This window comes from Podarcis bocagei (genome assembly GCF_964188305.1).
Source record: "Podarcis bocagei genome assembly, chromosome: 12".
NCBI classification, from domain to species: Eukaryota; Metazoa; Chordata; class Lepidosauria; order Squamata; family Lacertidae; genus Podarcis; species Podarcis bocagei.
In genome coordinates this window covers 42,927,430-42,944,128 of record NC_138137.1, presented here as the reverse complement: position 1 = coordinate 42,944,128, position 16,699 = coordinate 42,927,430, and the positions used below count along the sequence as shown (strand labels likewise).

The following is a 16,699-nucleotide window of genomic DNA, read 5'->3' as shown; positions in this document are numbered from 1 at the left end:
CGATCTCCCACTCCCACTCGGGGTTTCCCTGCTGCTTCCCTGCCCCTGGCATGTCCCCCTTGTGAACCCCCTTGGCCTGACTAGGGGCGCCCCCTTCTGGGAATCCTCCGATTCACTTGAGAGACTCATGGAAGACCTCAAGTCATTGTCCTCCTCTTCCTCACAGTCCTGGGATTCTTCCCCATCGCTCTCCGTCTCCCCCCTCACCTGTGCCTCTGTCCCTGAACCCCTGACAGGTATATTTTCTAAAAGCATTGTGCATGGACTCACCGCCTAATTTATTATTGTAACTGTTTTTGCTGTTGCTGCTAAAGTCTTATAGACTAACTAAAGTATTAAAGATTAATCAGTTGTTACACAATAGGTAGAAATACCTGTCTAACTAAAGTAAACTAGACTAACTAAAGTATTAAAGATTAATCAGTTGTTACACAATATGTAGAAATACCTGTCTTAAGCCATAAGAAAAGGCGAGGCGGAGGAAGCAGGCTCCCCGGACAAGGGTCGGGGAGGAGCCTGAGCTCAGCCGTGGCCATGGCGCAGGTAGCGGCGGAGAGGAGGGGCAGGCAAGGTGGGGTCTGCAGGGGGGTGGGAACTAAGCCTGGGAGTTGAGAGTGTAAATATTTATTTGTTATGATATTTGGTTTTATAGACAAGAACCAATTCCATGCGTAGAATATAAAAGTCAAAGCCCTATGAGATCATCTTATTATTTTAGATGTGATGCTGGCAGTGAGGTGAAATGAGCAAGGACAGTTATTGTGTATTCAGAACATGTGTGGATTGTTCTAAGGGAAAAGGCACATTGACTCTTATCCCCTTGAGTTTAACATGTGATTTATTTATTTTTAGTTAACTATTGAAAAAGTAACACACTGTTTAATCTTATTAACTATGTTGTGTTTAACCCTGTTCTGTGCACTATAGATGTATTACAGTTTGAGGTTTAATTTGTCATTGTCACCTACGCTTTCAAGAGTTTTTCACTGCCCAAGTTAAAAAATGGCAGTGGGTACGTATAGTATGGTACATCTCTTCCAACACCGGCCAAGAAGGCTTCCAAACATGTATAAATGGAAGACATTTCAGGTTTTATAATAATAATAGGAATTTTTCAAGGACTCTACAGTCGTACCTTGGTTCTCAAATGCCTTGAAACGCCAATGTTTTGGCTCCCAAATGCCGCAAACCCGGAAGTGAGTCTTCCGGTGTGCGAACATATTTTGGAAGCTGAACGTCCAACACAGCTTCCGATTGAGTGCAGGAAGCTCCTGCAGCCAATTGAAAGCCACGCCTTGGTTTTCGAATGTTTTCAGAAGTCAAACGGACTTCCAGAATGGATTCCGTTCGAGAACCAAGGTACGACTGTATTGGGATGTGGCATTACCCAGTTTTAAAGATGAATTTACACAGCTCCTAACATTGTTGACAAAACTCAGATTAAGATGTTACTGGTAACTATAAAAATACCAAAACATTTCTTGGTATAAGTAATATTGTATGTATTTGGCCATTATGCCGCTCTATTAAGTACTCATCTGTTAGTGATTGTTTGGAATTATGATAGTTTAAAAGTATGTGCTAATTGCTATTTATATAGTGCTCTAGAGTGTTTGAAGAACTTCATATGTAATCCTTACAGTAGCCATGTAAGAAGAGCTGAGGCTGCCTTGCTGAAGTGAGATTTAAAATTGGGACTGCAGGTCACACTCTGATGCTACGTGTTGTACTGACATGCAAATGGCAATTTAGTCACGTTGGTATATGGCATGGAAGCCGGTGGAATTGCATGAAATGAAGTTTATGAAAGTAAAAATTTAGTATCACACTAGTTCTGATAATATTGGTTGGAACCCAGCAAGGAAATGCTGCAGCCCTCCCCTCCCAAGATTTTCCTCTCATCAGTTGCAGAATAACGTAAACCAAAAAGCCTTTATGGCTTTTACAGCTTGCTGTGGAACCTGTCTGTGCATGTAGTTTGGATTGTAACTAGGAAGAAGAATAAAAAGATTGGCTGTTCTTTGGTATAATTTAGCAAGTACAATCAGAGATAGCGTCTTACCTTTAACATTTTTAAAGGCAGTGAGGCATAGGCTGTAAGCATCTACCCAAACGATGACAAAACATGACTAATTATTGTGTCACCAAAAAATGTATCCCAAGGAAATGAATTAGCAGCTTTTTCTAGGCAGTAAATGATTACGTATCAAAAAGTACTAAATAGAAGCAGTCAGCAATAATGAGATCTTTAAAAGATACATCTGAAAAACGACTTTAACTCACTAATAGCAAACCATGTTGTCAGAGCCGCTTCCAGGTCCCAGCTCACAGAGGACCACGCTAGCCGGCAGTACTGTACAAAAGTCTTTATTGAGTTACAGTTTCCATTTTCAAGCCACAGCGCGCAGCTCTACGTCTTAGAAGCTAGACCGGCGAAGCTCCATCTGAGTCTCCGCCTCCTGTACACCAACTTAATACTCTAGTCTTACTCCACCTCTTCCATCTTTCCTTCCTCCTCTGGGTCCCTCTACCCCCCGTGGTCTCTTCCTTCCTGGACTCTTCTGACGCGGACCCCCCGGACTCTTCTCCCTCCTTGCGGCGGGCTTTAGGACCTGGCTCCCTATCCGGGCTGCTTACTGTGCCGCCTTCCTGTGCATTTGAACTTGGCGCGCGCGCCCAGCCTTCAACCTTCCTCTTGACCGTTTCCTCGCTCCCCGATGGAGGTGTGGCCACTCCTGACTCATGCCCTCCCGCTTGCGGCGAGCCGCCAGATCCCGAGACCTGGGACCCCTCCCCCCTACTGCGCTCTGGTGGGGAAGCTGGTCCCGATTTCCAACTGCTGCTCTCTGAGTCCCCTCTGGTCCCTTCTTCCTGGGGTGTCCCCCTAGGCGCCCCCCTTGCTCTGACCACTGGCGCCCCTTTCTGTGAATCTTCCGATTCACTGGAAAGACTCAGAGATCTCGGGCCGCTGTCCTCGCTCATATTTCCTTCGGATTCCTCCCCCTCGCTCTCTGTTTCCTCCCTTTCCTGTGCCTCTGCTCCTGAACCCCTGACACATGTTTTCTTGCTATGTATGTGAGTTCTCAGACTACCCCACCCTCTTTTGACCAACTGGTGCGGAGATAAGCGCTTGCTTTTTAAACAAACCACATTTCATAATGTCTGAACTTAGAGCTTGGGTTTATTTAAACTCTTGTGAAAGCAGTAACAACATAAGATCCTGATTTCTTATTTGCATTTTGTATTTGTCTTTCTCTTTTACAGAGAAGAATGTAAATCTGTACCAAGCTTTAACACTAATTATTTTAAAGCAAGTATTTTTGTTTATTGAAATGCAGAACTTCCAAAACATGTGATTAACGGCTTATTCTGGATATTTAAAAATGGCTCAATACCAACAATGGGGTTTTTAAAAAACTAAATTTCAGCCAACCCATTCAATTCACCCTTTCTCAGGGTAGTGATTTTTGGAGGACAGGGGAATGGAATTTGCGAGAGTGTTTTACAGAAATATGGATTTTTCCTGTGTCTCCTATTTTAGCTGTAGTCTCAACATTGTGGTAGTCACTTTGCCAATGGTTCTAGGAACCATAATTGCTGCTGCAACTTGTGTGGTTTTTGTGAATGTATGATAGGAGGATGGCTCAAAATGTGAATTTCTAGTACAGTACTTATGAACAAAGGGACACGGGTGGCACTGTGGGTTAAACCACAGAGCCTAGGGCTTGCTGATCAGAAAGTCAGCGGTTTGCTTTTTTTTTTATTGAGTTTTATTTAAGAAAAATACACAGAATACATTGTATTACAAATATGTACATACAAAAAAGACTCCGTCAAAAAGAAAAATAGAGAAGAAAAAGAAAAAAGAACGAAAAAGAAAAAAGATAAATAGAGCATATACAATTACAAATAACAGAACTTCCGTCCAACTCGGTCTTGGAATTACCTATTCTTATATTACTTCTGCAGTATTGGTAAAATGTTATATATCGATGATTTTAGTTATCGTCTACTGATAAATTATTTATTCCCTGGATGGTCTCAAAATAAATTAAAAATTTATTCCATTCGTCTTTATATTTAACTGTGTTGTTTTGTCTTATTTTTTGTGTTAGTCTCGCTAGTTCAATATATTGATATAGCCTCAATTGCCACTCTCCGACCGTAGGTAAGTCAGGGGTTTTCCATTTTTGTGCAATTTGGATCCTCGCCGCAGCCATGGCATATTGGACAAAGGTTTGGTCTATTTTCTTTATTTCTTTACCAATCATACCTAAGAGAAACAGCTCGGGGGTTTTGGGGAAATTATACTTCAAAATTTTTTTCAATTCGACATAAATTTGGTTCCAAAACTCCTTTACTGCATCACAGGTCCACCAGATGTGGAAGAAAGTCCCAACCTTGTCTCTACATCTCCAGCAGGTATTATCAACAGTTTTATACATCTTTCCTAACTTTGCTGGGGTCAAGTACCAACGGTACATCATTTTCTCTAAATTTTCACGAAGGGCTACACAAGCTGTAAATTTTACGCCTTTCGTCCAAAGTATCTGCCATTTGTTATAATCTATATTATGACCGAGATCTTTCTCCCATTTTACCATCACTCCCTTCACCAGATCTTCTTTGGTATCCCATTCCAATAATTGTCTATACATTTTGGAGAGGAGTTTATCATTACTCTCCAGAATTTCCACCTGAAACCTCGATTTTTTTTTTCATCCCCAATCTCTTATGCTCGCCCCATAAAGCATTAATCTGGTGGAAGTGAAGCCATTCTTTTATTTTGTCTTTCAACTCCTCATAGGGCTTCACCTTCCATCCTACTTCTGTCTTTACTAGAACATCCTCATACGTACATCTTTCATCCGTCATGTTTATTTTTTTTATTTTAATGATGTCAGTTGGGGAGAGCCACCAAGGGATGCCCTTTTCAATCAGTTTTTTGTACCTCTTCCACACTTCTAGTAATGGGCCTCTGATTATGTGATTAGAAAAACCTCTATGGACCTCCCCTTTCTCTTGCCAAAGGTAGGCGTGCCATCTGAATCTAATATTAAAACCCTCTAAATCTAAGAGATCTGTATTTCTGAGGGTGGCCCATTCCTTTAGCCAGCATATGCAGGCTGCTTCGTAGTATAACCTGATATTCGGGACTGCAAATCCGCACCTTTCTCTTGAGTCTGTTAGGTATTTAAACTTTATTCTGGCTCTCTTCCCCTGCCAAATGAACTTGGTCAGGGTTTTTTGCCAGTTCCTAAAGAGGGAGGTACCTTTAATTATTGGAATATTTTGAAACAAGAATAATAGTCTTGGAAGGATGCACATCTTGATTGCTGACATCCTCCCTGTCCATGAAAGTTTCAGTCTATGCCAGGTATCTATGTCCTTTTTAATGTCCTGCCATACCTTATTATAATTGTCTTCAACCAGGTTTATATTTTTCGGTGAAAGCCAGATTCCCAAATATTTTACTTTATTCACAATTTTAATACCAATCTTTTCTTCCAATTGAGTTTTCTCCTGTTCAGTCATATTCTTTGTTAGAATTTTTGTTTTCTTCCTGTTTAATCTGAAACCCGACAGCCTGCCAAAGTCCTCCAGAAGTTCTACCACCCTGCTTGCACTGTCCGCTGGGTTCTCCACGGACAGAACCAGGTCATCAGCGTAGGCCTTAAGCTTAAATTCTTTCTTCCCAATTCTTATCCCCCTCACATTTACTGCCTCCCTTATTCTATTTGCAATTACTTCTAGAACCATTATAAATAACAGGGGGGACAGTGGGCAGCCCTGCCTTGTGCCTTTCTTGATCTTGAACGGTTTAGTCAGATTGTCGTTTATAATCAGCCTGGCCTGTTGTTCTGAGTATATTGCCCTGATACCTTTCATATAAGGACCTTCAATGCCTGCCTTTCCCAAACATTGTAATAAAAATTCCCATGAGACATTATCAAAGGCCTTTTCGGCATCTATGAAGATTAATGCTGCAGGGACATCTATTCTCATATCTAGGTATTCAATGATGTTTAATATATGACGAACATTTTCTTTCTGGTGTCTATTAGGGAGGAAACCCACTTGGTCTTTATGTATGTATTTCATTAAAAGCTTCTTAAGTCTGCCAGCCATAATATCAGCGAAAATCTTATAATCGTTGTTAAGCAAAGAAATTGGTCTATAATTTTTTATATCTGTTTTTTCTTTCTCTGTTTTTGGGATCAGGGTTATATAAGCCTCTTTCCACGAGGCCGGGATCTTCCCTCCCTGGAGGATGTTGTTAATCACGTCTTTAAGGACCGGGGCTAGATATTCCTCTAACGTTTTGTAATATTTTGCGGACAAGCCGTCCGGCCCGGGAGCTTTCCCGATCTTCATCCTGCTAATGGCCTCCTTAATCTCATTTACTGTGATCTCCTTATTCAGTTGTGTTCTATCCTCCTCTGGTATATATTTCCCTTCATTTTGATCCAGATAATTCTTAATTTCTGCACTGTTTTCTCTTCCTCTTTCATACAGCCTTTCAAAGAATTGGGTAAACCTATTTTCTATTTCCTCTGGGTCTTCTATGATATTATCCTCCGATATTATTTTATTTATCACATTTTGTCTCTTTCTTTTTCTTAGCTGCCAGGCGAGTAACTTCCCCATTTTGTTTGCTGACTCGAAATACCTTTGCTTTGTAAATTTAATTTTCCATTCTATCTCCTGATTTAATATTGCTGAGTATTGAGATTGAAGCACCTTGGAGGCTCGAATGGCATCGTCATCTGTTGGGTTTATAATCAATTTTCTCTCGTATTTTCTCAGTTGGGAGAGGATCTCCTCTTTCTTACGTTCCCTTACCTTTCTCCTATAATTGTTTTGTTGTATTAAAAGGCCCCTCAGAACCGCCTTACTGGCGTCCCAAACCACATCTATGGGGGTTTCTTTGTTCAAATTTAAATCTAGATATTCTTTTAGGGTGCCTTTGATTCTTTCCCTCACCTCTTCACTATCAAATAGGTTCTCACGCATCCTCCACCTATATTGTCCCTTCACTTCATTTTTTATTTCCATGTCTAAGGCGCAATGGTCAGATAGTGTCCTGGGATGAATTTCACATTTCTTAACTCTCAACGAGAGTATTCTTGTCGTCCAGATCTGGTCGATTCTACCCCAACTCTGATGGGGTTCGGAATAATGAGTAAACTGTTTAGAGGTAGGGTTTTTGTGCCTCCAGATGTCAATTAGGTCTAAATTTCCCTCCATGTCACTAAATGATTTCGGCAATTTTCCCCTATTCAGTTTCCCCTTCTTTACACTCCTATCCAAATCCAGCGCAGGAACACCATTCATGTCCCCAAGCAGGATTAGTTTGTGAGTTTCCAATTCTAACAGCATACTTTCAAGTTTCTCAAAAAACTCTGCTCTGTTTGTATTCGGGGCGTATACCGTCACGACATTAATTTTTTCCCCCCGGAAATTTAATTGAGTCCCTAGGATTCTTCCTTCCTCATCTTTACAAATCAGAGTCGGTTCCCACTTCTCTTTAACATATATTACTACTCCTCTTTTTTTTTTAGCATCAGAATTAATGAAGTCTACTCCTAATTTTTTATTCACCAGGATATGTTTGTGTTTTTTAGCAATATGCGTTTCCTGAAAGCAAATTACATCATACTTCTTATTTTTCAAAACTTTCTCAATTTTATTCCTTTTAACTTTCTCGTTCAACCCATTTACATTCCAGGATAAAAATTTTAGTGTGTGTGTTATTGTTTGCCTTTGTCTACTTCTATGCCTTTAACCGTGTTCGCAAACTATAATCTATCGCCTTTGTTTCCTGAGAGCTCCCCCTCTTCTGCCGTCTCCACTCCCACTACGGCCTCCTCATCATCTTCATCTGAATCCACTACCCCCTCCCCTGCTTCCCTCTCTTCCTCCTGTCTGTTCCTTATCTCTCCTTCCTCTTCTTCCTCCCTACTCCTTGCTCTATTCTCTGCCTTTCCCAAATCTTTTTCATATCTTCTCAAAAACTTATCCGCCTCCTGTGTGTCCAACAATCTAAATTTTTTCTCTTTATAGAAGAAACCAATCCCCTCCGGGAACTCCCAACGAAATGGTGTCCCGATTCTCTTCAAAGCTGCTGCCACTTGTTTGTATCCCTCTCTTTTGCGAAGTAGCCTAACCGGTATTTCTTTATAAATAATAATAGGCCTTCCATCAATTCTTAATCTATTATTATAACTCTTTCTCAAAATTAGATTTTTCATTTCCAGAGAGTTGAAGATCACCAAGCAATCTCCCAAGAATTTACTCGCTTTCAAATGTTTGGGCCTAGTCATTCTATATACATTATCTACGGTAGATGCCATCTCTTCCTCCCTTAAACCTAGCCAGTTAGAGAGTTCTTTAATCATTTTCCCTCTAATGTCTTCATTTCTTTCCTCTGCTACTCCCCTGAATTTAAGATGAAGCTGTTTTAACCGCATATCAGCCATGGCTAGAGTATCCCAAATCCTGTCTTGAGAGATGCTTAGCTCTCCCAGCTCTTCTTTTACCTTCATTGTCTCATTTTTTTGTTCCCTCATCTCTTTCTGCAGCTTTTTATTAGATTCCTCAATCATTTTGGACTTAGCTGAGAGATCTTGGATTTTGGTTGAAAGTTCACCCACTGCTCCTTCTATCTTTTTATCAATCATCTCCTGAACCTCTCCTAATTTGTTTTCCATATATAATACATTTTGCTTAAATTCCTCCTTTATTTTGGCCCACAGATTATCTAGATCTTTGATTTCCTCCTGCCGCGACAGCTTTCTTTCTCCCGGGGTCCCTCCCCCTTTCTTCCAGTCTTTTCCATCCTTTCCCGTCATTTCCAAATCTCACTCCCCTACAGGTTCGCTTCCCCCCTGCCTTTACTTCCTTCCCCTTTCCACCCCCCTGTTAACCACGATTGTAGGCAGGAATTGTCAATAATAACCCACAATAGTAAACCAGAAAGAGACCAGTTTCCAGGCAGAGTTAATCAGTCCCCTCGGAGAATTGGCGATGTCCAATTAAAAATTTCAGACGGCCCGGAGCAGAGGTCCTATGATCAATCCAGTGAGAGAGGTTGAGGAGGAGTGCGGGGTAATTCCCCCCAAACTTCTGGCGTTCTCGTTCTTTACCCCTCGCCAATCCGCTTGGCCCACTCGCCCTACAACACGTAGGAGGGTTAGTAATCCACAGTCAGGCCTTAAGAGTGTCTGGTCCAGGTTAGTCCACTTTTATCCCTTATAGTCAAGGTCCAGAGTATAATCCAGAGTATAATCAGAGACCAGGTTATAGTCAAAATCCAGGTTATAGTCAAGGTCCAGATTCCAAAAGCCACAGTCGGGATCCAGGTCAAATGTAATGCACCAATCTCTCTAAACCACGTGAAGCTAATTAAGACGTCACGCCACCTCTTCTGTATTGAGTCCTCCTATTCAGCTCCAACCACCAGGAAATATCCTCCCAGAGAGGAGAGGAGGGAGCAAACGCAAGAAGAGAGGGAAAAAAAGCAGAAAGAACGGAGTGTGGCGGCAAACACGGAAACTTTAAAGTCCTCTCACCTTATGTCTACTGCCGCCCCTCCCTTAATATTGTCCTTAAACTCCTTCCAAGGTAGCATAGGCACTCCAGGTCTTAATTGTGAAATTGTAAACTATAAACGCCAGGAGCCACTTGTCCCTGCGTAACAGCGTAACAACGTAGAAACAACCCCAAAAGACGAACTGTAACACTCACCAGGGTCCGGTTAGTCCTTAATGTCCAATTCTAACAGTCCTTAAGTCCTCGCAGCAGATTGTTCTCACTCAAACAGACTCTCCAAAACCTCCTTATGTCATCGACTTTCCGGCTGCGCCATCTTATGTCCTCCACCGAGTGAACTCCCAAACACAATTCAAAACTCTCCAGGAGCCGCCCAGCTCCACTACTGGCTTTACGCCTTGCTCATTAAAAAGAAAAAACACATTAAAAACGCTGGGGGTTCCATTCTTTTCTTAAGGAAGCCCGTCGCCTATCCCGGCTGAAGCTCGAGGCGTCGCCCTGCAGAGTCGGTGCCTCCCCAATTCGCGCTCGCGGTCCTTCGTTTTCTCCTCGCACCAGCTCAGGAGAACGGTACGACCGCTGCCGCGCTGCTGGGTACCTATCCCCCAAGGGTGCCCCCCTTAGGGTTTTTGGGGTGCGCTGCGCCCTAGCGTCTTCCCCAAGCCTCCACAGAGCCCAGAAAACCGGGAGCGAGTTTTCCGCGCTTCCTCGCTGGTTGCGACCGGAACCGGAAGTCCAGAAAGTCAGCGGTTTGAATCCTCACGACGGGGTGAGCTCCCGTTGCTCGGTCCCTGCTTTTGCCAACCTAGCAGTTCGAAAGCACATCAAAGTGCAAGTAGATAAATAGGTACCACTCCGGCAGAAAGGTAAACGGCATTTCCATGCGCTGCTCTGTTTCACCAAAAGTGGTTTAGTCATGCTGGCCACATGACCCGGAAGCTGTACGCTGGCTCCCTCGCCAATAAAGCGAGATGAGGGCCGCAACCCCAAAGTCGGTCACGACTGGATCTAATGGTCAGGGGTCCCTTTACCTTTACCTTACTTATGAACATAATGATAATCCAAACAATGGCTCAGCAAAAACAAACTTAAGTTTCTTGATTTACTGGTTGTAGTTTGGGGGAGACATCCCAAGGTTTAGCGTTCTGACGCAGTGGAATGCCAAACCATGGCTTAGCCCTGGGTAGTACAACAGGACCAGAGGAGGAGTGAATTCCCTCTGCATTTGTTAATCATAGTTTATATATGTGAATTGGACCATTATTAGAGATGCTATACATGAAGGCTCATCCTTCATGGTCGCCTCTTTCTTCACAGGCAGTAAAAAAAATCCATTGATTTCCCATTAATGAAATACCAGTAAGTATGGCAGGTGGTTATGTGTGTGAGGAGAGAGCGCTATATACTGCAGATATCTTAGGAAGCTACCTTTTTGCATCAGATTATTTATCCAGTTAAACTGGTGTTGCCTACTCCGATTTGTAGCAGCTTTCCAGTATCTTGAGCAGAGAGGTCTGAAATCTGCTACCTTCTCCTTTTTTTATTAAGCCATTCATTGAACCTGAACATTTCTCTGTGCAAAACATGTGCACTGGGATCCATTGAGAACCGAGCCAACTCTTATCTGTATATCCCCACCTAGGGTTCTATTTCGTGGTATGACTTTGGGAATATAAGAATCTGGTGCCAAACCAGACCATCAGCCCACCTAGCACAATACTATCTACACTGGCTGGCAGCAACTCTTCAGGGTTCCTAACAGGAGTCATTTGCAGCCTTACCTATAGAAGCCAAATATTGCATGCAGAGCATGTGGCCCTTCCTCAGTTTGATAATGTGCTGAGATTTATAGGCACGCATGTATATGTATATATATGAGAGTCTGTGAGAGCATATATAGCACAATAGCACCTTGATATTCACTTGATGGCTACAGTAGAATAGGAATGTTTCTAATCTATTACATTAGTTGACTTAGACACACAGCAGGAAATACTCCCTTCCTTTGGGGTGGTGTTAATGAAGATAATACTGCCAATTTTAAATCTTTTTAAAATCTAATTGCCATTTCCCATGGTATTATTTTGTATGGGATTCTCATGTAATACGAGAAATGTTTTTCATTTCATTTCATGAGTTTACAACATAGAGTTAAGTAAACAATGCACACTGGAAATAATGATAGATTAATTCGGCTGGTGAACACTCACACAGCTGTATACATCATGTTTGCTGGAGGGCTTTGCATGGCTTCTTTTAGAGTATGCTTCTGCCAGTTATTGGGGGGCAAGAAGCAATAAAGGGCACTGAGCGCCCACTGAGCACCAAAAACACTATTCTGGAATTTCTCTGACTCCTGCTGCTTCATCTCCACACATTCCTTGAGGACTAGAAACTCTATTATATATATCTGTCGAAAAGAGGCCTGTAGAATAACTGTGATAATTGTGATTTACACACAGAGCCTCCCCATTTCTAAATCTCAGATCTCCTTTTTTTACACATTTTGAAGCTATTAAAGCAAGATGGGGACCTTCTGGCCTTCCAGGTGTTGTTGCACAATAACTCCCATAACCATAGCTGTCAACTTACAGATTTGAAAATAAGGGACCAGCAGCCTTGAAAATAAGGGACCAGCAACCAAAATAAGGGACCTGCAGCCTCACCTGTTCCAGGCACTCCAGTCTTCCTGTCCTCCTGCAGTCTGGTCAAACTTCTATGACAATGGCCCTTGTGGTCTCTTCCAACTCTATGATTCTATGATTCTATGGGTTGGACTCGATGGCCCTTGTGGTCTCTTCCAACTCTATGATTCTATGATTCATGCTGGTAGCTTCGAGAACACTGTCCAACCAACTTTGTAACCAGAGGTTCAACTGAATAGAATCTGAATCACATGCACCACAAGGCCTATGCAGCCTCAACTTAAGATGGCTCCCCGGCCTGGATTTGCACTGCAAAGTTTGCAGCAGCACGTGCAACAAAATGGTGTCCAGCATTCAAAAAACCCCTCAGCTTGCATTAACTAGCCACACACAAGGCATGCAAGCTCCACACACACCCACCCCATTCGTTCTTAGACTTCTTATTGGGTGAGCAACACAGCCAAGCAACACAGTTGGAGCCTCCCTCCTTCCTGGCCGGCAGGGAAGGAGGGAGAGGAGTTGCTTCCTTTGAAATTTAAGGGACATCATTTAAGGGACATTTAAGGGACATCCATCAATAAGGGACAGCGGCGGGACATGGCGCTGGAATAAGGGACTGTCCCTTCAAATAAGGGACATTTGACAGCTATGCCCATAACCCCAGATCATTGGCCATACTGGCTGTGGCTGATGGGAGTCGGTGTCCAACAGCAGCTGAAGGGCCACAGGCACCCCATCCTTGCTTTTGAGTTGGGGAACTGGGGGGTCACAAATTGTCTGAAGTGTAACCCCACTTGTCCCTTTCCCCCCCACGATGACGAGGAACCATTAGTTCCAGGATGATGAGGAACTCTTTGGGTTCAGTCAGTCAACCAGCTACAAATCCACCTAACAGTTACCTTCTTCAGTCCACATTTTACCAGCTGTTTTTACCACAAGACTGTGGTGGTGGACTATGGCAAAAGCCTTACTGAAATCAAGATACACTATTTCTCCAGCATCCCCCTGATCTTTTGTTGTGGTTCCCTGATCAGAAATCAGAAATGCATGGAATTAAGATGTTAATAAAAGCAAGCCTAGTTGGGAGAAATTGAGATTCGTTTTCTCATGCAAGAGCCCCCAATATTGACCCATATTTTATTTTTCAGGCAGATTTCAAGTTTCTCATCTGGATTGGATTATTAAGCTGCTTTGTGGTCTGCGGATCTGCCCAACAAGGTAAATGGAAATATGTACAGGTTTAGAAAGCATAGACTGTTTTTCTGTTCTACAGTGCAGGTGACCTATTAATTCCAGAGCTATCCAGTGTAAGCTTGCTATGCTTGTTTTGAATTGATTCAGGGACAAATGCTGCCGGTTTCACTTTCATACAACATCCATATTGGTTTAACCTCTTTGCTCATGTCTCTGAAACTGTTGGCAAAGAGGACATATGAACAGGAGGTAGGAGGAGGCAGCGTTTGCCCTGGAGAAGAGATTGAGCTGTATCTTCAGAACCACACTCTTGTTTCTCTAGTGTAGCCACATCTGAAGGATGCTGAACTGCATCTACAGCTTGAAATTGTACTCTTGTCCCACATCAGGTCATTTGAAATGTTATGCACCTCTTATTCTTCCAAGTAAGAAAAACCAAACAGCCTTTCCAAACATGTAGTGAAATAGATGCAGGTGCAATTTCTCTTGCAGAACGTCTTTACATTCCGCCGTTTCATCCTTTATGTTTGGAATTCACCTGCATCTATTTTACTGTTTGTACATACATTGGAAAATCTAGATTAGCATCACCTGTTCATCATGTGTGTGCAGTGCAATGAATGCATGTTCAATTTGTCATGCATGACTGTTGTGGTTTTCATGGTTTTACTTATGTGGAGGATTGTTCCATGGCATTTGAAGCAGTCCTAATTAATGAGTTATGACTGGCACAGAAGAAATGTGCATTGGTGTGTCAACTTTCCCTCTAGACTTTGAGCACTTGTGGAATTGATTGTTAAGCAACACTTGCAATCATATGTTAACTATAGATATAATAATTAGTTTGAACCTCAGTTTATGGCTGGTAAGAAATTTACTTATACAATACATTAAGTTAGGTATGTGTTATTATTTCTTTACAAAAAAAGCCTTTGCATTTTCTTATAGGTGGGAGCAATTGTATAAAAGCTAATGCTAAATCATGTGCTGATTGTATACAAGCTGGACCAAATTGTGGATGGTGCAAAAGTGCAGTACGTATTTTAAAAAAAATATATTTCATTTGCAATATTTTGTTTCCTATTTCATTTTATCTGTAGCTATTCTTATACATTTAGTAACTTTTTATGATACACTCCTTTGCATTGATAAATAAGCTGCAAATGAAAGCTACAGGTTTCTTTGGTCAGTGTTAGACTCTACAAAGTGCAGAGCAGATGTGAAAAATAAGTCTGCTGCAGTTAAAATTTTGGTGGTGGAGATGTGGAGGCTGTCACGTATGTTTAAGATTGGCTTTATAAATAACAATTCCTAGCTTGGGGGTTAAGTTTTTATTGTTGTTGTTGTCACTGTTATTCTGGAACTGGTAGGAAACAGTGCTGGCAGCAGCATCAAGACCAGCAAAGATTTTTTGTCAGAAATAACCTTCCTTGTTTTAATGAGCCCCTGGTGCCTTTGGAAGATGCTTTTATGCACATGGAGAGGTTTTTGAAAGCCAGTATGGTCTAATAGTTAGTGCTGGAATAAGAATGCAGAGACTCTGGTTCTAATCTCTACTCAGACCATAAAGCTCTGTGGGCGACCTTGGTTATGTTACACACTCTCAGCCTAATTACCTCTCAGGGTTGTTGTGATGATTAAATGGGTAGCAGGACTGCTTTGAAGTTCCTGTAAGGTGCAAGGTGAAAGACTGCTTTCTCTAGAAGAGTGGCAGGGCCATTTACTCACCTGTGGTGGACTGGGAGGTGCTCAAAATTTATCTTTGCTCCAGCCCACCAGTAGGTCAACAAATGACCCTGTGTTTCCCCTGCTTGAAAGAATCATCTGTTAACCTCGGCTGGAATACACAATAGGAAATAGCAAGAGCAAGACCTTCTCTTAGTGCATTTGAGTTTCCCTGTTTGTATCTGGGTGAAACACCTTTGCCTTATTTGCGTGGCGAGTTCCCGCCCCCCACCAAGATAAATAAACACACGAGACACCATGATTAAGGTTAATTGGGCGAATTAGGCCACAACTTTATTGAATTCAGGAATGAGAGGCATTGGCTTAGGCATTGGTCCTAACGACTATCCGGCTCCAGCCCATTTGCTGGAGACACGGTGAAGGGTTAACACTGATCGGGGAGTCTCCCGCTGAGGCACGTCGGCTAAGAGCTCCCCCGGGTCACCGCTCTGGGGCGTGCCTTTGGCCCACACCTCCATAGGCTTCGGACAGGGCCACGCCCCCCGGAGTCCTTTAACGGACCACCCTTCGTTCACTGGGGGGAGGTGATGGCGTTCCTCCCCCCCACACATCCTCTTAACCCCTTCTTACCAATGCCTACCGCCACCGAGCAGCCGCTCGCCGCCAATACTCTCATGCCTGAATCCACTCCCTTATCCCCTTAGCAATATCCCTCAACCAAAGATCGTTACCAGCATCCGAAAGATGCACGCCATCATACCGGTAGAGGGCCTCAATGTTGAAACGAATGCCTGGGTGGCCAATGACCAACCCCCCCAGGGCTGCCACTCTACGCACCACCGCCCGATCCAAGGCTTTCCTAGCCCTATTTATAGCTATCGGGCACCTGCAATCTCTCCAAACCCGCCTCTCCATCAGCGAGGCCCAAATAATTGTGATATTCGGGTAAGCTGCCTTCAGCTCCTCGAAGTCGCTAAAAATGTGCCACTGCAAATCAACTGCCTTCCTGTAGGCTAGGTCGTTTTCCCCTAATTGTATGAGTAAAGCGTCTGGGGGGCCCTCTACTGCCGCCCTGGCCATAACTGCCGGGAGCATCTCGGCCCAGCGCATTCCCCTCCGGGAGACCCAGGAAATGGTGATGTTAGGAGGAAAGCCCAGGCATGGCCCGAGACCGGAATTAATGGCGCGGACCCTGGCCCAATGCACAATACTGTGCCCGATAATCCAGACGCGCACCCCCATGTCACCTGTAGGAAATTGAGAGAAAAGGCCACGGTCAACCACTATCACAGATTCTTTCTCAAATAACGTTTGTACGCATCAGACTTCCAGCGACCTAAGTCCCTAATCCTTTCTGTTGTAAGACCCAGGTGCATTGCCGTGGTGGCTGCTCCAATCCTGAAGGAGTGTGCTGCAAAATCTGCTGCGGGGATGCCGCATGCTGCTAGCGCTAAGCGCATGACCCGCGTGAACTGGTGCCGCGTCAAAGGTGAACCATCTGCGTGAATCAATAAAGGCCCTGCCGAGGTGACCCTCAGGGATAAGAAGCGCCTCGTGTCTTTTACTGGACATGGGCCAGGCCTACCGGTGGCCGTCAGCTGAACCAGAGCCCCCCTCCCGTG

General features: G+C 43.3%; 1 protein-coding gene across 2 annotated transcripts in view; it reads left to right on the top strand.

Annotated features, from left to right (window-relative positions):
• Positions 1 to 497: 497 nt before the first annotated feature.
• The window catches only part of LOC308569553 (integrin beta-1-like), a 49,150-nt gene continuing 32,948 nt past the window's right edge, over positions 498 to 16,699 (top strand). For both annotated transcript variants that reach the window (XM_081163617.1, XM_081163616.1), the window contains exons 1-3: positions 498 to 543; positions 13,346 to 13,415; positions 14,340 to 14,425. In XM_081163617.1, coding sequence (XP_081019743.1) covers positions 535 to 543; positions 13,346 to 13,415; positions 14,340 to 14,425 — 165 coding nt within the window. In that variant the 5' untranslated portion in view covers positions 498 to 534. The remainder of the gene's footprint in view (positions 544 to 13,345; positions 13,416 to 14,339; positions 14,426 to 16,699) is intronic.